Raw genomic sequence first — 26,799 nt, 5'->3', positions numbered from 1 at the left:
CAGATTGAAAGACCTGCTTCGTTCTTTTGTTTGTTGTTGTTCTCGTTGTTGTCTTTTAAACTCCGCTAAGAAAATGCCCATGCCCTGCTTTAAGAGGTTTGCCTTTATTAACAGGTTCAAAATAGGAGGTACTCTTTACATATGGGGACATAAGGCTCATTACAAGCAAGAATATATGAGACGTAATTATGTAGAGATTCTCCAAAATAGCTTCACAAATATCTATTCTTGTTTTTCCTCTATTTTTATTGAAACTTTGTACAGAAGTTTTAAACATTTCCATACAATACTTTTAGACAGGACAAAAATGCCATGGTAAAGGAATGTAAACTGCAAGAAACACAGTCTGAAGTATCCAAATACTCTCTAATAAGAGTTTTAGTTTGAAGACTAATGCAGTAGGCGAAATAATATGCATACAGTATACAAAGAACAGTATACACAGGGCCAGCAATGCTAACTATGAAAATTTTGCATCAGATTTACTTCAAAGATTTATAGCAATATGATAATTCTATACACTAGACCAAAATTAATTTATCATACATCGTTTCTATGACAAAAAGCTTGTCATTATGGACAGTAGCAACTTACAAGTATAATTAAGCTGTATTAATCTCATTAACACTTCTAAAACTATATTCCTACTACAATAATTTTTTTTTATCAGTATATTGTCTTATAAGATCTTAACAGACCTTTAAATAACACTTTACCAAAAGAGACCTGGATCCATTATAGCGATCTTATCTACATGCCCATTTGGCTTATTTCAAAACAAACAAACAAATGAAAAACAAAAAGAAAAAGAAAAACCAAGGGACAAGGAAAAAAGGCAGATTTCAAATGCTATATATCATATCATTTGGTTTTGGTCTGAAATGTCTTTTAGTTGAATAGTTAAAAAAAAAAAAGGCAGTTCATTAACTGGTATTTTATATAAAATCTGCAGAAAAATACAATAGCAACAAAAAAAAAAACCCAAAAATACCTCACAGATATCTAAAAAAACATTATATCAGAAATACAAGGTAAAGCAGCATCACTTTGACACTGTGCTTCAAAAATAAGAAGATGAATGAAGAGACTGCTCTAGTGATATTAGAAAATTTGCTTTCTTCTTGAAGAAGACTACTAACATTTTGCACAGCAACTATTTTTATAACCACCTCATTTAAAAACGTGTATTCATAGACACAGAGAATTGTCATATCATTACCATTTTTGCTCAAAGTGTCTGACTTTACACAGTGAAACTGATAATGCTAAGTGTCACCAGATGTCACTATACCATGAATTCAATAGTAGAACAGAAATGAAGCAAATGCCTTTGAACCAACACCATAAAAGAAATAACTGAAAGTGTTTTGTAAACAAAACAAACCACTTCGCAAAACAAGAGAGTTCAGAGATCTCACAGTGAAATCAGAAATTCTAATTATATATGTTTACATTCTAGGACTACTCTTTACCTTAGGCCAATTAAAGCACATTAAACCATTTAATTATATACAAACATTTTCTTAAAAAAAAAAAAAAAAAATTTAAAACATTGCACACAAGTTTGCTTTTTAACATCACGTAACAAGGTTAGTTTTATTTTCAAAACAATTACATTTAAGGGCACAGAACATACAGAATACCAAATTAACAGGTGAGCATTTCTTCTTGCTTTGCTATACATGCTAAATCCAAAGGTTTCCTCGAAAGCGTCAGAGCACATCAGCTCCAACCTCTCCCACGCATCCTGTTCTCTAAAAGGGACCGTGCCCCATCACCTCCTTTATCTCGGGATTTAAAAAAATATATATATAAAAAAAATAAAGCTGTACGTTTTAAAGTTGTAAGCAGCTTCTGCTTTAAGTGTTCATGCAGAGATCCGCTGATGGCTCTGCCCGTTCACCGTAACCTTGTGGGAAATCCTTTTCACTACGAAGTTACAGTACTCTCATGACTTGCATCAGAAGTCTCATGCTGGCCCTTCTGGGACAAGGGTGAAACACAGATTTGGAGAAGTAAAGAATACACGAGTGGTATACTGAAGGCCATTTTTAATTTCTTACAAACTCTCGCCATTTCCTTTCAGGTATTAGCAAAAGCTAACAAGAAAAGCAACAACAACAACAAAAAAAGAAGAACAGCAAAAGTAATAATTAAAAAAAAATCATTAAAAAAAAAAAAACTTTGGCAGAGAACAGCATCAAATCATTCATTTAAAAAGAAAAATTAAATAAGAATAGTCTCCCAGAATGTACTACTAAGCTCTTAAGAAGCCGCCTTCTTCTTAGCTTGTCTTTTCTTCTCCTTTTTTAAAATAAAAGGCCTCTAACAGATTTCTGGGAGAAGACTCAGATATCTTAACAGTTAATAAGTTAAGGGTAATAACAACAAAAAAGGTGTAGTTCCAAAACGACTTCTTCAAGACTGCCATTCTAAGTTCAAGGCAATAAATAAACCCCTTGCTGCAGAGAGGGAAGCCAAGCATCCCCCTGGCTCTGCCCCTGCGCAGCTAAGCCAGTCCCACCTCAGAGGAGGCCAGTCATTAACATGTATGGAACCAACTGTCCATTACGGGATGAACTGCAGTTCTACCAGACCAAAAAGTTGGCGTTTGGACCCAAGCGTATTAACCAGGATTGTAGGCAGATCGTGACCAGAAAATCAGCAAAGGCATGTTTACGCTATAAAAAAAAACCCCTCGAGCAACTTCTAACACTGTAGTCTCTAACAACAGGTGAGGCATTTGCTCACCAACAGTTTGCTTGAAGCCTTAAATTTTGGGGGGGGATAAAGGGATTTTACTAAGTGGTTACATGTAGCAAAGAGTATCAGGCAAGTTCTATGACCTCTAAGACATGGGAACAGCACATGAAGGAGGCCGACATTAGGCAGAGAGTACCATAGAAACGTTTGTAAATGACTTAAGAGAAAAAAACCACCAGATAAACAATTTGCTAAAAAGCTTCTTCACAATAACCCTTTAAATGGTGAGAGTATTACTTCATGAAGACTCTAACTGCCTGCCAATTATCACTTATATCGATTTGGCAACTTGTTAGTTCAGCAAAAGTAAGAATGTATTAACAGGCATATTGAGTATCTCAGATTCAACAGTCAAAGGCTGCACTGTCCATTTGGGAAAGATTCTGACTCCATATGATGATCAAAGGATCGATTTCACCACAGATCTGACTGCAGTTATACTGACCAGGAGACATGCATCCCATGTATCGACTATTTAAACAGAACTCTGTTCTGTTTAAATAGCAAATGACTTGGGGAAAGAGGAGGGAAAAACAACCTGGGAAAACACATTATAAGCAAATTGCTATTTAGGTGGCACTAAAAGCCATGCCTTCAGCTTCATAACTACATAAGGCACCCTGGAAAAAAAGTAAGCAAGGACGAAGCAAGGGCAGCCAAGCAGAAGGGTCCCTGAGCTAACCTAACTGCACAGGTTAGGTGGTAATGCATTTGTTAGTATTAGAGCCAAAAAGACTGCTCTGGAAAACCCAAGTACCAGCTGCTGATAGAAAGACAAGCCTAGTTAGTAAGGGACAGTGCCTGGCACGTGAGTCTCTCTTTCCCTGCGCCAAATCTGGCACACTAGAACCTAGGCTTTTCAAGAAAATATTGATAGTCTGAGGCTCATTCTCATCCTACAAGTCATTTTTCACTCCACTAACATCAGGCAAGTCCTGTCCTAGATTATTTTATCCTGCATAGAATCATTTAATGATGTTTTATGTCTTTTACATACAGTATCATCATTCCCAACTCAGCCCCCTAATGAATTAACTTGAGATTCCTTGAACAAACTTCATTTACTAGAATTTTACCATTAAGAAAGATTTAAAATATTTTTTTTCTGAATGAAGTGAGCCACAAACTGCAAGAAAATGTGTATTTACACCAAGGTATGGTAACTCTCCTCTCCTAGATATATTCCAACAGGGTTCAGACACTACTGTACTTCCAGTTAGAGTATCCTACTTCACAGCAGCAACAACTAAATGAAGTGGAGAAAGGTGAGACATCTCGTCCTCTGACTAAAGTCTCAGAGCTAAGGGGAGTCAACTGATTTCAAAACAAACAAAAGAATCCTCCACAAAACCCAACATTAATCGGTTTACCTGAAAATATACATCATACATCATATTGCTAAAAGCTATTTAGACAGCCTGCAGTTTACAGGACCCAGTGTACTGGAAAGCAAACTGTTTCCAGCAGTCAACGGCAAGATTAACCCAAAGTTCATCTCTACAGAACTATTTGTTCTCAAGTTTATTAAGAAATTTGACTGTGCAGAGGAAACATTTCTGGACCCTTAAAGCACACTGGATATTGTTGGCATGGCCCCTCACACTGTTTCAGCCTGGCCAGTTAGGCTCTCCCAAACAATTCCCCAGACAAGCTCAGGAGCAAAGATTGCTGCAGGAGTTAGTTCCAAAGGCAGCCTGGATGTGACTCTGGAAAACAGGGACCTTCCACCTCTTTCCCTCACCTCCCCTTCCCCTCCGCCTTTGTTTTCTCCCCTTCCAGACTCAGCATACAGCAGCAGTAAGGCTGCGGAGCATTCCCTTTTAGACAAACGTCATGGAGGAAAAAAAGAGTTATATTTTAGTGTGTTTACTAAACTTTAGACACGTGAAGTCTCACATTTCTCTTTCTCCCATGTGGTAGAGCCTATATATAGATTTTTCTCTAAAAAGAGGTAAACCCTAATTATGTCAATGACAATATAAGGCTGAAGTTTTGTGGACTGTCAGCACTGAATGTATATTCTTCTACTTCAGTATACTATAAAATCACAATGAAGAGAACCCTTTTTCACCCTCCCCCCCTTCCTCTCTCTTCCATTGCCAGTTTGTCATCTCCAGGGTTTCTTTGCTTTAAATATAACAGCTTTTCAGTACTGCAATTTACAAAGGATAAAGATCAAAAGATAAACATTTCCTTACAGGGAAGAACAACAGAAAGCTACTAACAGATATCACATTTTAAATTACTACAAGAAAAGTATCATTCTGTTGTTGCCATAAGAGAACTGAGAAGCTGAGAACACTGGAAGTGATGAGCAAAATTAATAAGTATTCTGTTGGCCAAGATAACACAGCTACGTTACAAAGAACAACGATACAATGATGTGCATCACAACTTTGCATTTAAAATCTTTCGACATAGCTTTAATCATTTCAGATTTTACACAAAGGTAAATGATTACTTGTTATCTTCATCTTAATGTTGACTGAACTCTAGAACTGCCTGACTTCAAACACAGCCACCTGCCCACCTTTGGTATATTTACACACGTGTACATGGAAAAAAGAAAAGATTAGTACTGCAAACGAGGGGAGAGGGAGGAAGAAAAAGGGAGAGAGACACCACACAACACATCCTGCGTTCAGCAGATAGGACAACATGTCTCAAATGGTCTCTAAATAGGCTAAAGTTGAGTTGATTTTACCATTATAGCGTAAACAATGCCTGGGTTGCAGTTATGTTTTTTGGAAAAAATAAAAATAATAATAAAAAAAATCTCCAGAGACCTGTATCTACTTCTGTATGTTTAGCCATACCCTTAAAAGTTCACTATTCACTCACAAAGAGAAATAGACAAACATGAATATTCCAAGCGAACAGACACAGACCAGTCCAGTATTTAGTAATAGTTTAACTTTTGGAGTCTCTTCCAGCATTTGTAAACAAACAGTCTCTTCCTCCATCTCCCGAACGGCTCTCTTGTTCATGTTTTTACTTTTAAAGCCACAGAACCAGTCTATGAATTTCAAATGTCTCTCTCTATCATCAGTTTCTTCCTCGTGCTTTTTCTCCCCCATCAAAGCCGCTTGTCCATTCGAATAGCAATCAACTGGTGTCTCGACTTCAGAGTGACTTACAGAAATCACCGGGTTGCTGTCATCTCTGCAAGTAACCAGAAGATTGATATCCTCAGGCTTAATATTTTTAATGTTTTCTTCAGATTTGCCGTTTGGAATGATATGATTAGCATTTTCATTGCACCTCAAGATGTTCTTTTCTTGTATTTTGTACCGCTCCCCCTTTGCAGTATTCTCTTTTACATTCCTGTTTCTCACAGCCCAGAAAGTGGTTGTTCGAACCTGTTCCTTTGTAGGCGGAGGTGTAAGAAGGCTCACTATAAAGGTCACAATTCCAGTGATCCAGAACAGAGCTGTAGCAACATACATGTAATGGATGCTTTTGATAAAGCTTGGCCTAGTATCTGGCTGGTTACACTCCGGAGCACGATAGATAAATGCCAGTATCAACCGTATCGCTCCAAGGATAAACCCAGCCATTCCGCCATAGAACGCTCCCTGTTCATTGCAACGCTTCCAAAATATACCCATAAGAAACAGAGCAGCCACCGGTGGGGTCAGATAGTCTGCTACCTCTTGAATATAAAGGTACATCTGACCACCTTGCATTTCAACAATTATGGGGACCCAGGCAATGCTTATAACTACCATGAATGCCACAAAGACTCTTCCTACAATCATCAGTTCTCTAGACGTTGCACTCTTCCGAATGAGCTTGTAGACATCAAGCGTGAATATGGTGCTGGCACTGTTGAATATAGAGTCCAGGTCACTCATCAGTGCAGCAATCATCACAGCCATCATCAGTCCCCGAAGACCAACCGGCACAAGTTTCATCACCAAACGTGGGTAGGCAATGTTAGAGCATCCAGCTCTGCTCCCGCAGACTTGAAAACAGTGTTCTGGATTAATGCAGGCGATATCATCTGCAAACAGTATTCGTGAAATCATCCCCGGGACAACTATAATAAACATTGGCAGTAACTTTAAGAAGCCTGCCATCAGAGTGGATCCTTTGGCATGAGCAATGTTTTTTGCAGCTAAAACTCTCTGCACTATGACTTGATCAGCACACCAGTACCAGACAGATGCTGGAGTCTGTCCCAACAGAAATCCAGGCCAGGGAATATCTTCATCTGCTGGCTCACGCAACATTTTAAGAGCGTCGGGCTTTGGGTCCACGTTGCAGGAATTGGTATTGGAAATGTTGTAGGTTAACAAGATAGACGTAATATTTGGTGATGCTAACATGTACCTTCTTTTAACTTCTTCAAACCCACCAACCTCCATAATACTTATGATCATAAGTGTGAGGGCACCAATAATCATAAGCAGAGCTTGAAGGGTGTCTGTGTAGATGACAGCCACAAGACCTCCGGTCACAGTCAACAGCGCAGTCATTCCAATAAGGAGGATTACTGACAAATAGAGATTCCAACCTAGCGATTCTTGAATAAAAAGTGCCCCTGAATACAAGTCAACTGAAAGTTTGGTGAAGATATAAAGAATTAGAGACAATGCTGCAAAATAGATTTGGATTCTATGCCCTCCAAAACGCTTGGACAAGTATTCTGGCATGGTGTACACTCCTGACCGGATGTAGACGGGGACAAAGACCCATCCTAAAAGCTGCAAAAGCATTAAGGCGTTGAATTCCCATGCACCTACTGCAAATCCACTTGCCGCTCCAGATCCTGCGAGCCCAATGAAATGTTCACTTCCAATATTGCTCACAAATAAAGATGCACCAATCGCTACCCAGGTCATAGAACGCCCTGCCAAGAAGTAGCCACTTACGGTGCTCCGATTGTATTTCCACATGGCAAAAAAACCTATGCACATTACAAGCACGAAGTACAGCGCCACAATGGCAATGTCTGCTGTTTCCAAAGAAGCCCTCATTTTTGTAAACAAAATGACTTCGCACAGCTGACGTCCACTTCTCGCCCCCCAGCAAACGTCTCTTAAGCAACACGTGAACCAGTTAACATGTATCAACACTGCGGATCAAATTCTTTGTCCCTTGGTTTGCTGTCCTGATGCTGGTGGTTGTGGTACATTTAGTTTCTCCGCTTCTCAAATGGAAATTTGGAACTTAGCACGCACTTTTAATCCACATTCCACAAGAGCATCAGCCTTAACTCAGTTGATGTAGGAGAAATTCTTAGTTGCAGCTAAGTTTAGTGAGGCCTACTGTACCAACCCTGCAAGGCAGCAAAGACAAAAGACAAAGATTGAATTAGAGGAGAATTTCATGAAGTAATGAGAAAAAATTTGAAGTCTAGTAAAACAATGACTGAACACCACAGATTTTCCCCCTTACATTTCCTGCAATCCACATTGTATTTAAGCAATCCATAATACACACAAATTCAATACTTGTAAAACTAAGAAGTTATGCCTTTTGTAAGTCAACTTTAACACGCACCTTAAGATACACAGCAATTCCAGACTATTAAGTCACCCAAGTTCCCCCAAACAAGGCAAGAAACAGAAATACATTTTCATTAATCTTTACAGTCTCTCAATTCTATTTCTCAAGCCACTGAAAAGGCCTTCCTCTTTCAGACAATCTTAGGAAAAAAGAAAAAACACGAAGGAACTTTAACCTGGCTAGTCATCTCCTGTATTGCTCTAGCACTGCACCCTACAAATCTTAATGGATCCTGATGTCATATGCATGCACTCAAGACGCAAGCTGAATACTAGATCTACAAAGACATAATGCTGTCAAGAAACAACATACATTTATCATCACCTGGAGAATCAAGGTTATTCCACAGGTTTTAAGCAAGCTTGCACCTGCCTAGGGTACAGATTATAATAGGGTTACATTTCACTCTGAAAGCTCTTCATACGTATCACACATCCTCTGAGTGAAGAAAAAGTCCCGTTCATCCAGATGGCAAAAGCAAAACTATGCCTCACATCCAGCTTTAGGGTATCTCTATCTTCCACGCGCTTTTTGACGTCTGCACCCATGTGGCTTCAACATCCTCTGGGAGCACTCCAGGTACCGCGATGAAAAACTGGATGGCTTTTGGTAGCTTCCAGTTCCCAGTACCACCCATCTGTACTCAAGCATGAAAAGGATCACATTAAAACCACAAGCAGGTATGAAGGCAAAGTATATCCTGCTGTTCTATTCCCGAGCCCCCAGATCATACCCCCTGTACTACTAAAGCACATCAGTGAACACGGGAACTCATTTAAACACCCAGGATTGGAGTGCTCAAAGTGGAGGCAAGGGGATAATAAAAAGATTTGCTGTCAAGATAACCAAAACGGTGGGAAAGAAAGGGAGCATTAAAGGGCTGCACAATTATTCCTATCTCTGCTATGGAGACACGATGCTCCTTTCTCCTGACGCTGCCTTAGAAATCATTTACATACCCACCCAAAATCATTTAATGGCTTATGGGAGGGCTGGACACAAAGTTTTTCTGCTCCCGGTAGTAAACAAGCAGAGCCTTGGAATTCAAGCTTATTACAGAGAAGGAAAAAACAGGAACTGACACCATTCCTCTTTCCCATCCACTAATAAAGGCAAGCACACAAATGATTGATTGCTGCTCTGAACATAAGGTCTATCAGCCTTAGGAGGCCTACAAACATCAGTTTTAGGCACTCCCCCTTCTACTTCCTTTGCAAAAGCGCTCGGGTACCATGCTGAAAATACACATTTTCCTATTAATTCACCTCCAATTAACACAAACTCATGGATAACATACCAGTATTTGGGTGGTTTCCCCTTTAGCACCCCTGTAGCATACTCATTTTGTTTTTTTAAAAAATTAAAACATTAGAAGTTCTCAAATAGACCATAATAAGCTGTAGTTAAGGTTGAAAAAGCACACATACCCTGTCTGCCTTACTGAGGGCAGCAAAGGTGCTGATGTAAGAACGTATGCTTCTCATTAAGGCAGATGTATCCTTGTAAGCAAAAGGCTTACAAGAAACCATTAACTTCAGCCTTAAGGAGAAAATCACAATCCTGTTATTTGTACAAGCTGGCTGTTTTTCAAGAGTAGCTCAGGATCAGAACAAGATAAAAAGGGTTCCCCACCACCACCACAAACCCACATGAGAATACACGTATTCATTCTGCGGGAGCTATAGTCAATAATGAAAGACTACGGAGACGTGGCACAAAATGGACTGATTACAGTACTGTGCTAAATTTATCATGCTCATAAGCCTCAAGCCACAGATGTATTTGAAATTCTTCCATAGAAGAATTCATATTTACCCCCACTCACAAATGCAGCACAAGTTAAATGGTTTAGTTTAATCCAACACAAAATTCTAAACACTTCAGATCATCACAGGGTGCCATCACATGCTAGTATTATGCATGGTATTCTTAGCTTTAAGCATTTCTGAGCAACACTTACATACTGTTGTTTCTTTTACTATATTCCCCTAAGTTTTCAAGTGCTACCACATCATAACGCTTACACCAAAAATATAAATATTTTAAGGGAAGTGGAGGAAGAAACACTCTGGAGAATAGGAAAAACTATACAGAGTAGGAATAACGGGCAAGCTAAAGAAACAGCAAGAATCTATACTATCCCTCTTCCACTGTCCCATTCTGTTACTGAAAAATGTTGGACTTCAGTTTACTTCACAGTATTTTCCCTGTAGGCTAATCAACAACCCTGTGAAGTTATACTACACAGTAACATGTATTAATCATGACAATATCCAATGAAATCATGCCTACATGGTAAAACAGGTACCCAGCTCCTAAGAAGACCATTACACAAGCACATTCAATCCCCCTAGAAAAAGCGTAAGTAGAAGATGCAGCTGCCCTTGAATAAATTGTGATATTTCTCAGTTGGGATACATGCCAAACCACTACAGGCTCATCCTAACTAAAATAAACAATACGTGAAGTTTCTTGAGTATTTTCCACTGGAAGGTACAGCCAAATTATTCATTTTAAACAAGCAGTCCACAGAGGCTTGAACTATCACCTTCATCATCAACATCTGAAATTTACAGGGTTCAGCTTACTTGAACAGGAAGGTGTAAAGTTTTCAGTAGCTGCCACAAATCTGCTGCACTGTCACTAAATTACTGTACTAAAGTAGTCTCTTGTACCAGTTTCATACTAGACCTAATTCCAAAATAACCCTGGAACTCTTTTTTTCATTATGAAAATGAGACACGTCCCTCTGAACTTTCAGCAAGTTATGACCTCAAGTCTTAAGAAGGACTTTTGAGACATTCCATGGGAGTTTAATCTCAAGTTATTAGAGCAGCATACACTGTTGCACTGACAGAAAAAAAGAAAGACAGCCCTGTTGCCAAGGACCGTGATTTTTTTCCCTAGAGCTGTTTTCTGGCTGGATCATATCAGAAACGCAAAACAATGTTTTTCCCTCTTGTGTGAAGATAGAAGATTACAACCCTGGTGAAACAATGCTCATGTCTCCAACAGGCAGCCTGTGTTGTAAGGAAAAAAAAGTCTCAAATCCCTGAAGAGATGCTAGATAATGTGAAGCAGATTTAGGGTGGGATTTGTAGGAGAAATTTGTATGATTGTTTTAAAGGAACACTTTCTCCACAGTGCTTTTCTAATAAGATGGGCCTTTAAAAGTGCCAGAATCAAACTGTTCCAGCCCTGAAGCAACTATCTGGTTTGTGCTTAGTCTATTTCTCTTAATTGCAGATGGGAGGCTTCCCATTTCATTTCCTCTCTCTCCCCTGCATTTAAAGAGCTAGTGCCAGCGACCAATGCTTTAAGGGTTAATTGGAGGATACACACAGCCACATAAGACACACAGTAGTCTACACTCTCACTTGTTAGCAAATTAAGTACAGAGCTTTGTTCACAAGGTAGTTTTGAAGGTCTTTCCGAAAAAAAATAAGATTTCTTCACTCCTATGTTCTTCAAACAGGGACAAGCTAACGCAATCTAGTAATGCCTTACCTACTGAACAACTCACCTGCGTAAGAGGAATGTACCCAGACTTCCAGACTCAATACCTGCACAAAAAATATGAACACTTCCTCTCGGGAGGGGGGGGGTAAGGGGGGGAAGGGAAAAAAGAGAATGAAGATTTTATGTTTTGAGCAGGCCTGCACAATCTCCTGAGTGTGCTGTGTGTCCTGTTCACACTGCAGGCTGCCTTCTACAGACAAGCGAGTTCCTACTTGTTCACTGCTGCACACTAAACATAATGATGCTTGAGGTAGCCTATCTCTCAGAAAGAACAAAAAGTGGAAAAGGCTCTGTTCCATTTACTGCAGCATGCCAGAATTAAATTAAAAAAAAAAAGGGGGGGGGGGACACAAAAACATTCTTCATAGATCAACTGAATCAACTGATACATTTCAACTTCTCCTTATGTAGTACATATCCTTGAGAAAGCAAGGGCTGCCCAGCACTACCCTAAACATCCACAAACTGACTTTCAGGACTTGCCCTCATAAATGATGAACTGGGCCAGAGGGGCTGGGCTAGAATGGCACCCTAAAGCAACACAGTACAGCAAAAGAAGCTGGCAAATTCAGAGGTATAAGCAGACCTGTAACATTTAATAAGTAAGTCTGAAATGTCACTTCCAGCAGCTCAACATGCTGGAATTATCTGAATGGGCAGCCACCTGGCTCAGCCTGTTTGCCACACAGACTCTGCTGCCCCAAAATGATACCAGGTTAACACTACTCTAGCCTTGGAGAACACAGGTGCCACAGAGGTACACGTGTAAACCATCACCACCACAGAAGTCTGATTCAGGGTGCAAAGTTCAAGTCAGTCAGTCACTCAAAGGATTTATTACAAGCATGTAATGTACTTCTTTGTCTGGGATCTCAGGAATGACTCCAATTCCGTTCTTCATCATTTTAGAGCAGCATCAGAAAAAGAAGGTTACTCTGTAGCACATTCTTCTTGATTCAAAAGGACTGATGAAGGAGACAGAAGAGAAGTAAGTAACCTCACAGCACACAGTTCAGCAGAAAGAGAACTACATCTCTCTACAGGCAGCTACTGCACTGCATTTGCCTGTCAGAAATGTAACGCTATTATGGTCTCTTACAGAAGCAGTAACTGTAGTACTGTGAGGCCATATGAAGCTGAAGGCCAGCATAACTGACAGCACCAGCATCGTAGATCAAATTATTTATTTTTGTTTGTTTAAAAAAAAAAATCCCCTTGCCCCAAAGCATATACACGTGTCCAGGTCCTTCACCAAGTCACAAGGGGAAAAAAAGCAAGCAGAGGAAAGAGAATGCAGCTTTACTGCACTGATCATGCAGCACAGATTAAAGAACTGCAAACCATGAAGAAGATGACTTATTTTCCAAAATCTACAGAACTAGCAGTGTCTCAGCAAGCCTCTTCATGCTGCTGCCCATCACTTCCATATTCAGATAACTTATTTTCTCCTAAGTCTCCTGCAATACATCAGGAATAGTGGATCACTTGCTACTACTGTTCTTCCCAAAAGTTCACCCACATAAGGGGAAGAACTTGAGGAAAGAAGATGCATAAAATTCCTTTTCATTTGTTAAAATAAAAGCCCACAGAAAGACCACCTGCTAATCTTAAGGCTAGTTCATCAGCTTAAGTTTTTAACAGACTACCAGTTTAAAGAAAATTAGTAGGTAAGCACTTCCTCTTCTCCTTGTCAGACAAAAGGACTGGCCTATGTTTATGTGGGTGACATATTATCAGTGCTGAGATCGTTAAGTACAGCTGCTCAGCACCTCTGAAGGACTGGGCCAACCTTTCCAGGCAAATACATAGCATCATTAGTTGTGATGGCTGAGGGGTAAGGCATTGCACTTTAAATCCAATAGTTTCCCCCCTGCAGAGTTGTATTTCTGCTAACATCAATGGATTTTCAAGTTCAAGTGCGAGGTGCTGCAGCTGGGGCAAGGCAACTCTATATGCAGAGACTGGGAGAAGGACTTAGAGGCCTAGTGGATGTAAAACTCATCATACGCTTGCAGCCAAGACAGCCAACACAAGGCTATATCAAAAGAGGATCGGCCAGCAGGGAGACAGAGGTGGTTGTCCCTCTCCACTCTGCCTTCATGAGGTCCCATACAGAGCACTATATCCAGGCCTGGGGCCTCCAGTACGTGAACAGCACAGAGCTGATGGAGCAAGTCCAGAAGAGGCCATGAAGATGATCAGAGGGCTGGAACAGCTCTCCTGTGATGAAAGGCTAAGGGAGATGTGCTTGTTCAGTCTGGCAAAGAGAAGGCACCAGGGAGACCACACTGAGGCCTCTTGCAGTACTCCAAGTGAGCTTATACACTTCAGGGAAACCAACATCTTACACAAGCAGGTAATGATATGTCAAGGCGTGTGTGTGTGCAGGGGGAGAAAATGAGGAACTTTTAGATAAGGAAGAATTTATTTCCTCAGAGGGCAGTGAGGCCCTAATACACACTGCTCAGAGAAGGTGTGGTGCCCCATCCCCAGAGGCACTCAAGGCCAGGCTGGATGGGGCCCTGGACAGCCTGAGCTCATAAGGGGCAGCCCTGCCCACAACAGATCAGAGGGAGTGGAACTAGATGGTCATTAAGGTTCCTTCCAACCAAAACCATTCTATTATTTTGCTATTCATGTCTTCACCAAAACTCCAGCAGATGACTACCAGAAGCTCAGCTGCCCACAGATGGGTCACTATAAGCAGCTCCTCTGTCCCTCAGGAAGAAAACCATGGTTTGTGGGTTTTTTTTTTTTTTTTTGCAAATGCAGATAGACAGATGACCTTCCTCATACACAGGAACTAGAAGCAGAAGAGGAAGGGGAGTACAGAGAAAGCACATGGCCAACAATAACAAAATTAAGAGCACAAGAGGAGAAACAGGGAAAGAAAGTAATTTTTAAAAGGGAAGTGAGAATGGGTGTCTCCCCCAAGCAATGGGGAAAGGGAGAAGGTTCTGGCATCAGGCAGAATTCACCATGCCAGGTAAGCCCGTAAAGATGTCAGCTAATGTACTACATTAGCAGCTGCAGAGTAACACTGAACCTGAAGACTCAAATTCCTTCTTGTGGTGGCCTATCGATGTTCAGAAGCACCATCTTTTTCATTGCTTCTTGCAAGCGTTATTTACCTGTGGATAAGTTTGTTTAATTAAGTAGTTCATGATTAAGATCAGTCACAAGAGAAAGGATAAAGGAAATATAAACATGCAAGTATTCAACTTCCACAGAGGACTTGGGACCACAAAATAAAGTTTTCAGTGTGTAAATGACACGTCAATAACCTACTAAAAGCACACGAGCCATCAGAAAGCACTGTATATCTCTATTATTGAAGATGATTCTTCTTCAGCTACAAGGCACAAAGACACAATCTAGTTGGTGGTTACCATCACCCAGCAGTTTATTAAAATAACTTGCACAAATCCTAATTCAGAAAAATGCGTTGGTCCACCTCATTTGAAGAGGATTTTGACTGAGAGAGCAGGAACTTCCTAAGCTATTCAGGGAAAGAAATGATCACTGAATGAGAGTTCACCACACAACTGGGCAGAAAAGGAAGTCATTCTTCTCAGAATTTCAAGAATAAGGTTAAAAAAAAAAAAAGAAGCACAAGAAAACCACATAAAACACACTCAAAGCTTATTCAGGACTTCTCCAGGTTCCTATCACATTTACAGCCGTCCACAATCTTTCCAACAACATAAAGTATCACAAGTTTTATTGTTAGTTGAGACTGAAGTTTCTCAGGCACTTTTAACAGTAGAATCCAATTTTGAGGCTCCTCAAACTTCTTAGCCTGATTATGCTCTTACATACATTTCTGAAGGCATTTCAAGGCACCAAAATGAGTATTAAATAAAGTTATCTTGGTTAAAGAACAATTAGTGCAACTCTAAATTGAGCCTTCTAGTTACCTACAGTGAACGCTACCCAACTTGCTTAAGTAGTCTCAACAAACTCCACTGAACATATTCCCCTCCTCCATCCATGCTCTGCATGTACCTTTGTTTACACTTATTCCTTAAATGCTTTCATGACCGAAGCACGAAGACTGGCTTGCAAGCAGACAAGCCAAGATTAAAAAAAAAAAAAAGAAAGGATGTGAGAAATAGCAAAAACAGCAGTTCCTGTGTCAACATGAACAACTACATTTTTAGCATTCATGACAGTTTGCCACCCCCATGCTTGTTTCTGTTCCCCCTCCTCAGCCAGGCTGATAGATGTCTGTAATATCTCAGCTCCAGAATTTGAACTGATGTTCCCATAGCAGACACCCTTAACTTGCACAGATCTTGCCTTGCTTTCTGTATTTTTAGCTCTCATCCTTCCTGTCCAACTTCTACATACTTAGTTATATATTACCCATCTGCCCTCTTTTTCACTGTCTGCCCCTTCCACCTCATTGTTGGCTCTCCTACAAGAGGCACACCAGAGATACATCCCACAGGGCAGGAAGCTTTCAAGTGAATAACCCAGTGGGCTCCTGCTGCTCTCACTTGAGCATCACAGAGGTCGGTATAAGCAATGCTAACTGCTGCTCCCACTTCAGCAATGCTTCCTCTGTCAGACACGGGTAGTAAAGCAGGTGTGAGCAGCTGTGGGTCACAGAATTCACAATTTGCTCAGTCTTTAATCTGACAAAAAATGAAGACAAGTGACTTGATCAATGGTCAACAATCCCCAAAGTGCCAGTGTTACGGCTCCAGAACAAGAGAATTTGAGGAAATCATCTCCTGAAAGAATATGTAAGACAGCAAGAACTTACATTATTACAAAATACATATTATGTAGTAGAAGAAAGCAAGTGTATACACACATTCATACTTGAATTAATTTAGCAGACGAGTTTAACTGATACAAAGGACACCTTAAAAAGCCAGTCACTCTTAAGGGTTTTTACAATGGAGAGCAATGATGTGATCTTATCAATACAACAGGTTCTCATTTATGAAGGATAGAATACAAATTATTCCCATGTTGAAGTTCACAAGCCTCTCCCTGATCATATATACCCAATGGGTACAGATAAATGCACAGGCACAATGCACAAAATGAGAGAAGATGCACAGCTGAGACAGAACAGCACAGTGCTGAATAGGTAGCAGGAGCAAAATGAGGAATTCTTATCTTAAAAGTTTAAGCTGCCGTGTCTATCCACTAAAGAGCAGCTAGCCAAATCCCACTGAAGTCCAGGCTGGTGGTTGGACTAGATGATCTTAGAGATCTTTTCCAACCTTAATGATTCTGTCGTTCTGGCCTCAGCATAGGCACAACAGTCTGCCCACGGCCCTGCCTCTATACTCAGGCAGCTCAAAAGCTCGGGAACAAGAGCTGCAGAGTAACCAACACATTCTATCACACATATTCAACGACTGAATAAGCCTGTATAAACCAAGAGACTTTTGACTTATCCTAAGATGATGGCAGGTATTAAGATGACTTCAGACAATTTTGCCAAACGCGACTTGCTAGTAACTATCTGCTATAAAAAGGTTTAAACAACTTCACAGAAAATAATAATCCTTCACCACCCCCATATCCAAACAAGGCAAATATCACACACTTGGCAGAAACTTGCTACTCTCAGATCCTAGGAAAGAAAAATGGCAAGTGTCAGTCAAGAGGGTATCATTCTCAAACACTGTCTGCATCACACAGTTCAAATCCACATAGCAGGGGGGTTGAAACTACATGATCATTGTGGTCCTTTTCAACCCAGGCCATTCTATGACCCTGACAGTAATGCTTACGGCAGAAAACAAAAAGCTGACTCTTATAGGAGAGTCAGACCCTGTAGCTTTCCAATTTTCTCTTTTGGTTCCAGCTATTTGGTCTTCATTCCAGCACCTCCCCCACAGAAGTCCTTTCCCTGCTATACATAATATTGTGAAGAAGAGCCTACTTCAGTCTACTACAAAAGTCAAAGGAAAGAGAAGAAAACTTGTAATTTCAACCAGCCAAACGGGGGTGGTGGTGCAAGAGCATACAGGAAAGGCATAATTCAGTGGTAAGGATAGGTGGGTTCATCAAAAAAAAGAAAGAAAATAAAAACAGTATCTGCCTGCTTACTGCCCCCCTCGCCCCCCTCTCCTTTTCCTAGCAACTAAAATATCAAAAGCCCAATTGCTGCAGCTGCCTACATAGCAATTAAACATAATAGTCAAGATGTCAAGCAACACTACTGCCCATTACTTCAGCTTTCTTAAAATAGAATAATGATCTCCACAGCAGGTAGACAATTTCTGAAAAGCAGCAACCCGCTCAGAAGACAGCAAACAGGTGCTGAACACCAGTTACACTGCGTGAGTATGCTGGTCAAACTGAGAGTCCAGGTGCACTGCAGGGCTACTGAGGTGGGTGGACAGCTTCCCTACCTCAGGGAATGTTTGGAATAAGGTTATATCACGATGCCTTCACTACAGATGAAGTGGGGAAGAGCACAGGAACAGGATGCCCAGAGAAGTGGCGGATGTCCCATCCCTAGAGACATTCAAGGTCAGGTCAGACAGGGCTCCGAGCACCTGATCTAGCTGCAAGTGTCCCTTCCCACTGCAGGGGTGTTGGACCAGATGATCTTTAAAAGGTTTCTTCCAACTCAAACGATTCTATGATGCTAACAAAAATACTGATACGCTTTCTCATTTTCAGCAAGATCCTCTACTAGAAGTTTTCTCAAGTGCCCATTCTCTGCAGCTGCAGTCACAACGCTGTCCTGTCGCAGAGGGTTGTCCCAACTTGCCAGTCGGGCAGCAGCAAGCACAGCACGGGGATTCCGCCTGCTCTGTCTGTCCTACGCTCCCCAGGCTGCCGGCTCCCACGTGGGGTGTCTCGTATTGCCGCCCTGCGGTCGGTCTGCAAAACAGCAGCAGAGCAAGAGGAAGCCATTTCCAGCTCTTCCTTCCCTTTCCCCTTCCCATGCCCCACTTCCTTCCTTCCCCAGACTCCCAAGGAAGCTGCAGCAGGACCAGGAGGGAAGCCAAAGGACGGCACCCTGCAGAACAGCTCGCACTCCAGAGGCCAGAGCTCCTGCACATCCATCAATGGGTCGCTGTCCCTTCCTGCTGCCAGAGCCCCCCTGCTGAATGCTCTCCTGGGAGAAAGGCAGAAATAATTAGAAAAATCATGCTCCAAACTTTGCTATTTGCAGCAAAATATGAAGAGCTTTATTCTGCATCTTTATTCTGCATCCCTACCTTCAACACAACTGCAGCCTTCGACTCAGGCTCCAGAGCGCAAGCAGAGCACCTTCACACACACATCTCTATGCTGCTAAGAACTAGCAACAAGTCTGCTATCATGCTATTTTTCACTAGCACTTTGAACGTAGAAAGCAAAAGAAATGGGCAAAATTAACTACTTCCACCGTAAGTTACTGTTACTTCACTTCCCTGGTCTCACGCTTTGCCTCTGCAAGAACATCTCCTCCTCACGCTACCCAAATGCTCCCACTGCAGCTACTTCTCAAATACAGTGACAGCACAAACAACTGTTTTTTTCCTAAATTAATATACTTGGGAGGCCCTTGTAGGGATTTTTATTAATTAGGGTTACTTGAGAGTCAGAGTGGGGTCTTTGATTGAGGACACTGCCCATGGGCAACTTAGAGATTTTTGCTACAAGTCTGATGCATGACCGCACACCACCTACAGGACAGGACAGGGAATGGCTCCTCAGCTCTAACGTCAGAATACAGCCACAATCCTTCAGATAAATACGGCACATCAGCTGGTGACAAAGTTTGAGTTGTGCAAGTTTTCCCTCCTTTCCCCAAGCTTTCAGGTACTGTGTTTTTACAGCAACAGTACGAAAGCTGGAGAGAATGAGGACATCTGCCAAGCACAAAAGGGACAGAGAAGAATGGGATGGGACCACAGGGCCACACTGAACAAGCAGAGTCCTGCAGCCACACAGAGGTCAGCTAGATATGAAGAAGCCTCGCTGCACCACACACTCTATCACTCAGAACAGAAGCTACATGCAAGAGAAGAATGAGGAACCGCCAACTTGAACACAGGAGTACTATGGAGCAAAGGAACCTAAAGCAACAGAATTGATTTAGGGGGAGTTCGTTCTACTTAGGTCCATGCAAATGCCAAGGCAACTATGAAAAAACAACTGTGGGCGGGGGGAACCCCGCAGAACCACGGTGCTTGCCTCCAAAGAGAGAGCTGTGAAAATCCACCAGATTGCAGCTCTGAGGTTTGCACTCAAGCTGCTAGGGGAGCCCAAAGGAGTTAAGAGTGAAGCATACGGAAGACAGGGCAGGGGAGCTGCTGGATGAGAAGGGGTATGAGGGACAGCAGGAGACGAGCCAGCACTCGCTCAGATCTCAGCCTGAAACCAGTACAGAACTCACAGCCACAGCACAGAGGGACTGACAACCTTGCACAGGGAGCATCTGCCTGGGGTGGCTTCATCAGAGAGCTCTCGTTAAGGGGAAATGAAATTTACTCAGCACTGTGTACAACCGCTCCAACTTCTGCAGGGCTGTGTAATTTCAGACCAAAATCAGGTCTCCATATTTTGATCAATTTAAGGTAGCATCACGCTTCAGATTACACATCATTAAGGAGTTATTAGAGCAACCCATCTGTCAGGATCAAGCAGTACTGTGCAGCATATAACCAGTATGTACAGAAGTTTGCTTCAAACGTACACTGCACATGAAAGGCAACAGTAGTAAGATACTTATTAAAAAGCAATCGAGAAAACAGCACCTAGAGATTAACTACCTAGATTTTAGAACTATGACATGGGTAAATTAGAAACAATAACATTCCTGAACTAAAACTTGATGTACAAACACAGCCTACAGGAGAAAAAAAAATTAAGATGCATCTATTAGGAAAGAATATACAAGGGTCAAAGAGAGAAAGGTTGCAGATGTTAGATCTTCAGTGCATTAAGGCACACTGGGAGCATTCTACAAGTAAGAGCCTATCTCTGGCTCTCAGTGCCAAACACTGGGCACTACAGACTTTTTTCTCCAGCACCGCACTCTGTAGCACTCTTTCAGAGCAGAATTCCTCCGTGCCTCACTACGCCACATTTGCTATGCTTCCTGCCCCGTTCTGCCTTTCCAGTGCCTGCACAGTACGAGGCATCTGCCACATTAAGAGCACAGCCACGAAAAGCATCCCAGCCCCGTACCTATGGCTCACACGGGTACCAGGCTGAGCGCTGCTCCGCGAGGGGGTGCAGCGATATCCCCAGCTTTGCTCCACTTGCCGCAGTTCTCCGCTAGGGGACTCACCTGAGAAGTCTACTACAGCTCCTGCAGTTAAGCCAAGTTAAAAAAAAAAAAAAAAAGCCAACCCTGACATGTGGATGCTACATGTAAAATGAATGGAAATATACCAGTATATGTAGCAGATGCAATGCGCGAAGATGTGCGCCCGCAACTACGGGAGGCCGCTTTGCTCCTCAATGTCCTATTGCAGATGTATGTGCTCACAGAAACAAAGGTGAAATGCGACAGCAAGGGGTAGAACCAGGAGGGTATAGGCTACGGGTGCTGCTCCATGCCAACCCCAGCCCTGCGTGTTGCACTGAAGGTAGAGATCAAGGCTAAAGGAGGCATTGGGGAGGGACTGCCGTGAGCTATTGTTTCCCCAATAGAGGGTCCCAGGTACTGCGGGATGCTGTTATTTTATCGCTATTTCCACACGCAGGTATCACACAGCCCCGATGGAGCTCTCTCAGAGCACCGCATCATCCCGCTCGCTCATGCACCACCGCTTATCACCGAGCCACCGAAGAGCAGCAGCGGTTGGCAGCCCTTCCAAGGGGCGATATCGCTGCGGCTCAACTGGTGGTAGCAACGGCAGGGAGGGAGGGGGGGGGGGGGGAACGGAAAAGGGAATAAATTGAAAAATTATCACTTAGATCTCCCCCTCTCTCCCCCCCCCCCCTTCCTCCACCAGAGGGCCGCAACGGGGATGCCCGCGTCCGGGCGCTGAGGGGCGAGGCCGTTGGGGCACGGCGGGAGGGGGGTGCTCGGGGCAGGTGCGGGGAGAGCCCGGGAGGCGGCGGGGGGCCGCGGGAGGGCGAAGCCCAGGCTGCGCTCAGCCGGCAGCTGCTTACCTGCGGGGAGAGCCGCGCTGCGACAGCTCCCGGCGGGGGAGGATTCAAAAAAGGGGAAAGGGATATTAGGGCCGGGAGCCGCGCGCGCGGCAGCCCGGAGCACGCTGCGCAACTCCGCCTCGAGAAGCGAGGGAGGGCCGGGCGGGCGCTGCTCGCCCCGGGGAAGGGGCTGAATAGGGCGAGAGGGGGAAGAGAGGAGCCCCCCGACTGCCGGTCCCACCTGGCCGGTCCCCTCCCGCCCGCCGCCCCTCCCTCACTCACCCTTTGCATGGCTTTCAGGATCAAAGCCAGTTCATAGCGGGGCATCGCAGAGCTCGGCTGTGGCGGGAGGAGCGGGGATTGGCGGGACACAGGGCAAGAAGAGGGGGGCGGCGGTGCCGGACAGGGGGCAACGGAGGAAAAGAGGAGGAAAGCGCGTCCCCGGCTGTGCTGGCGGCGGCTCCCGCCCGCGCGGCTCCCGGGCTGCACACACACCGAGCGGGCGGGCGGGCGGCGCGGCTTAAAGGGCGCCGGCAGCTGCGCACGCTCCGCCGCGCCGCCCCCTGCCCGCCGCAGGCACCGCCTCCGCCGCCACGGCCTCGCGAGCAACCGCCCGCCCGGGGGCTGCCCCGCCGCCCCTGCCCCCGGGGGGCCGAATGGGGGACGCCCGGCACCGGGGAGGGGGCTCTGAGCCGGGCGGGCCGAGCGGCGGGGCGGGAGCCGCCTCTCCCCTGCGGCGGCTCCGGGCCTGCGCCCGCCTTCCTCCTTACCGCCGCCGCGGTGGCGGCGGCCGCTGTGGCTGCTGCAGGGAGTGGAAATTTCCACTGTGTCCGCCCCCTGCTCCCCCCGCCGCGCACACACGCGCGCCGGAGACCGCACGCGGCGGGGGAGAGGACGGTGCCGGGAAGCCCCCGCGCGTGCCCCGGGGCCGCCTGTCCCACGCAGCCGGCTGAGGTGCCCGCAGGTGGGCACACCGCAGGCACCCTTCCAGAACCTTCCGCGGCCCCGCCGGGGTGATTGTGTGGCCGGGGCGCATCTCACCCAGAACAGCCTCAGTGATGTGGCTCGCCCATGTCGTTGGGGTTGTATTTCTCCACAGCACGGGCACATGGCTCTGAGGCACACCCTTCGCTCACATGTATGTACCTAAGATCATCCCAGAATATAGCGCTGGAGCTGGATTTATTGACTGATCTCATCCTGAGTTTCTGCTCTGGGTTTTGAAGACCTTCTCGGCTTCCTGTGGCACCTGAGGTGCTCGCGGGGCACTGAGGTGGGATCTTGGTAGCACAAGAGTGTGAGCCTTGCCAGCCGGCACGGGCACAGCCCACTGCTGTGGTGCCACAAGGGTCCCCCCACGGCCTGAGAAAGGCTGTTGCTACGTGGTTGCTGCTGTGGACGAACTATGCTGATTTGCCTGGGCCGAAAGGCAGCTGTGGGGATGAGAGGCAGGGCCACCATGTCATGGCTCAGGGTGAAGAGGAAGCAGGAAAGAAGTCAGACTTCAAAATTAAAGAACTTTAATGAGATCTCTAGGATCCCAGCACCCCAATTTATTGCTGCGTACCCTTGCTCCATCCTACAACAGGCTCTTAGGCTGAAAGTCCTACAGTCCTCTAGTCTCTTCATCAACATTGCCTCCAACAAAGAAAACCTCTTCGTTCATCTCTTTTACATACAATCTTAACCTCCCCTTAAAACAGAACCTGAATTCATACCTCATTTTTCATCAACATGTTCTCATCTCAAACACAAGCTGCCGGCCTACAGCCCCACTCCATCCAGAGGGTTCTCGGTGCTCATCCAGGAGCTGCAGCCGTGCCCTTCTCCACCAAAAAAAAACCAAACTACCATCAGTTCAGCATCACTTGCTTTCTCTGTTCGCACAGTGATGATACAGTGGCTGGTAAAATGAATCCAAGATGCAAGTACTGCTAATTGAAAACTTTTCCCAGCACTTCCCACAGCAACTTGTGGCACAGCCAGCACTAGTGATGTTGCAGGTCTTCACCAAAGCGGAGCTGTAGATCATTCCCTACAGGTGGTATGAGGCAGCACCCACACAGGCTTTGTTTCAGCAGCTATTTTTTGTGCCCCACTGTTAGCTGTCAGCTGTTCGGGACTAATTGCCCATGTACAAGTATACTCCCAGTTTACATCCTCCAGCTCAGGTGTGCTTTGGCTGTAATCGTCCTTCAGCCAGCTGGCAGGTGTAACTGCCTGTTCTTGCAGACCTTCCCTGGTCGTTTTGCTTTGGTTTTGTTTTGTTTTTGATACAGTGTTGTGCAGAATAAGTTTCTTTCTTGTTCTGAAGGGCTGCCTGGGTCCTTCCACAGGAAATCAAGGTAGTTTGCAAATGGCAGTCCCCACAGAGGATAGAAGCTAGGTACCCCCGCTATACAGACATGAATGGATGGCGCTTCCCACCCTGCTGCTGGTGGTGTAAGCGCCCATGAACCACACTGTTCTCATTCCACAGAATGAAACCTCTGTACTCTGCTGCTGTGCCTGCCTCAAACACTCATCTTCCCCTTCCTCCCCCCCCAAAATCAGCACATTCAGTTCCAGTTCCTGAGGTCTTTCTCAGAACTTCATGCAAATCCCCAAAACTACATAGTGAAATTTCTAGAACTAGTCACGTGCTAATATTTGATCTCAGCTGCATATACATTTATATTCACCATTCATAAGCACTTTCAGCTACATGGCACACTCAACCCCCACAGATACATACCTGCATGGGTCCAACAGGCCCTCCCCCTCCTTTATTTGGGAACCTCACTGAAACATCTCCATCCTCCAACACTTCATGTCAAGACCCCACCAACATAAGATAGAACATGAGTCCAGTTATATCTGTGCTGGAGGTTTGTGTGTGAGATCTAACAACTGTGCTCCTGGGTATATTCTCTGAGTGAGATCTTTGCACTTAGGGGTCTCTTGGTATGCACATTAGCAACACAGATACAGTGACTATGACTGTACTTGAATGCTGCACATACATGGGCTTCTGGTTTGGTGTGTGATGCCCACCTATTGCTGTGCACACTCCCTCATGAGCCAGCTGCTGTACACATCTGTGACATCCCGTATCTTTGTGGGAGTTCCTAATGCTTTCTGATTTTGTCATTGCTGATGGCAGTCAGTGTATTCACTTCTACTTTGCATCTTGAAGTTTGTTTCTTCCTCAGAGCATTACCCAGACATATCTGAAGACTATAGGAAAGTCTCATTTAACATTTAAAAGCACAGAGATTGTAGAGGAAGGTCTGAGAAACAGTAGTGAGCATGCCCTAAAAACTCAGAAAGCAAATATAAACCATTCTAATAATTTATTTTTAAAAAGCACTAAGTGAAAATGTATGGCTTGAGAGGCCTGAGTCATGACATTTACATGGTGGAGGTTGAGGGAGCTACAAAGGCAAGCTGTCCTACATCTAAGCATCTTTCACGTCCACCTGTACACCAGAGAGCAGCACAAAAAGCACTAATGAATATTTTCCCTTTCTGGAAAGGAGCTCTGCAGAGAAGGCCCTGAGCATCCTGGTGGACAACAGGTTGGCCATGAGCCAGCAAAGTGCCCTTGTGGCCAAGAAGGCCAATGGTATCCTCAGATGCATTAAAAAGAGCGTGGCCAGCAGGTTGAGGAATGTCATCCTCCTCTTCTGCTCTGGTGAGACCACTTCTGGAACACTGTGTCCAGTTCTATGCTCCCCAGTTCAAGAAAGACAGGGAACTGTTGGAGAGAGACCAGCTTTGGGCCACCAAGATGATGAGAAGCCTGGAGCATCTCCCTCATGAGGAAAGGCTGAGAGACCTGGGGCCGTTCAGTGTGGAGGAGACTGAGAGGAGGGGATCTTATCAATGCTTATAAATAGGAGTCTAGTGGTTGGAACCAGGCTCTTTTCAGTGATACCCACTGACAAAACAAGGGGCAGTGGGCACAAACTGGAAAATAGGAAGTTTCATATAAACACGAGGAAGAACTTCTTCACTGTGACGGTGACAGAGCTCTGGAACAGGCTGCCCAACGGGGTGATGGAGTCTTCTTCTCTGGAGATACTGAAGACCCATCTGGATATTTTCCTGCGTGACCCAATATAGGGAACCTGCTTTAGCAGAGGGTTAGACTTAATGGTTTATCAGAAGTCTCTTCCAACCCTGTGATCCTGTGATTCTGATAGGGCACAGGATAAAAATATGCCCTCCTGCATTCTGTATGCGTATGTAAATGAGAAAGTAATTTGGGAAAAAGCTTTTGGACATGTTTTGGAGAATGAAAAAATGCTGTGCAATATCCCGTAGACTTCTGATGAAGAAGCTAGTCCAGTATGATAGGATTAAGGGGGAAAAAAGGAAGAAAAAATATTCTCCTTTTGAAAGCTCAAGATGATCTTCAACAGCCTCTCTAAGCATAACTATACTGCGTTTCTATGATCTTTCTTATGATGGAATATACCTCATTTTCTAGTAAGTGCTCTGTGCGCCACAGAAAAGCTAATACTCTCCTCTTAATAAAAGCTTTAATTTCTAGCTGTGATACATCACACAATACCAAACCAAAATCAGAACTTACCACAGGTTTAGTACTAGGGTGTAGCTCATCTTCATTTTCAAATCTGGACAGATTTTCAGTGTTAGAAAACAGGAACTTGCTGTGGAAAGAGTACTGCCATACACTCGTACACTGCCAAGTGTCTTATTTTTATTTACTTGTACTGATGTTTGTCTATAGACATAGACAGGGATACAGATACAGATACACGCCTGTTCTCCTTAATCTCTAGTCACCTTCTTGGTAGGGTTTGCAGCTGAGCACTGTACACGTGAGGCAGCAAGAGGTGAACTAGCTAGTGTGAAGTTATTGTGGGAATATCTGCGTGGCTCTGCAGCTGTGGCAGTGATTGTGTTCCAGACCTATCCCAAGCAGGTGGTGGGTGG

General features: G+C 44.1%; 2 protein-coding genes across 9 annotated transcripts in view; both read right to left on the bottom strand.

The window, feature by feature from the left end:
• The window catches only part of MRPS6 (mitochondrial ribosomal protein S6), a 47,366-nt gene extending 24,958 nt beyond the window's left edge, over nucleotides 1-22,408 (bottom strand). For 3 of the 4 annotated variants that reach the window (NR_171384.2, NM_001389444.2, NM_001031486.3), the window contains exon 1: nucleotides 22,141-22,408. Coding sequence is in view for 2 of the 4 variants with exons in the window: in NM_001389444.2 (NP_001376373.1) it covers nucleotides 22,141-22,185 (45 nt within the window). In the remaining 2 variants the exon portion in view is untranslated. The remainder of the gene's footprint in view (nucleotides 1-22,140) is intronic. The other variant, XR_003075417.3, reaches the window with a different exon arrangement.
• On the bottom strand, nucleotides 229-22,354 carry SLC5A3 (solute carrier family 5 member 3). 5 transcript variants are annotated; one of them, XM_046915006.1, is made up of 4 exons: nucleotides 21,880-21,915; nucleotides 18,171-18,648; nucleotides 8,599-8,911; nucleotides 229-8,044 (listed from the first exon to the last, which is right to left on the bottom strand). In XM_046915006.1, the coding sequence occupies exon 4, from the start codon at nucleotides 7,740-7,742 to the stop codon at nucleotides 5,601-5,603; it is 2,142 nt and encodes a 713-aa protein (XP_046770962.1). In that variant the 5' UTR covers nucleotides 7,743-8,044; nucleotides 8,599-8,911; nucleotides 18,171-18,648; nucleotides 21,880-21,915; the 3' UTR covers nucleotides 229-5,600. The 5 variants fall into 5 exon arrangements, with proteins under 5 accessions (XP_046770962.1, XP_025000940.1, XP_025000933.1 ...); XM_025145172.3 differs by lacking the exons at nucleotides 18,171-18,648; nucleotides 21,880-21,915 and adding an exon at nucleotides 22,141-22,354 and having other exon boundaries at nucleotides 8,587-8,911; XM_025145165.3 differs by lacking the exons at nucleotides 18,171-18,648; nucleotides 21,880-21,915 and adding an exon at nucleotides 22,141-22,354.
• Nucleotides 22,409-26,799: the final 4,391 nt, after the last annotated feature.

The sequence above is a fragment of the Gallus gallus genome, chromosome 1 (assembly GCF_016699485.2).
Source record: "Gallus gallus isolate bGalGal1 chromosome 1, bGalGal1.mat.broiler.GRCg7b, whole genome shotgun sequence".
In the NCBI taxonomy this organism is placed as follows: domain Eukaryota; kingdom Metazoa; phylum Chordata; class Aves; order Galliformes; family Phasianidae; genus Gallus; species Gallus gallus.
Note: the sequence above shows the minus strand (reverse complement) of the source record. Positions and strands in the feature narration are given on the sequence as shown.

Bases quoted from the DNA above. Each gene is read 5' to 3' on its own strand.
- SLC5A3 (XM_025145172.3), bottom strand. From the start codon at position 7,742: ATGAGGGCTTCTTTGGAAACAGCAGACATTGCCATTGTGGCGCTGTAC.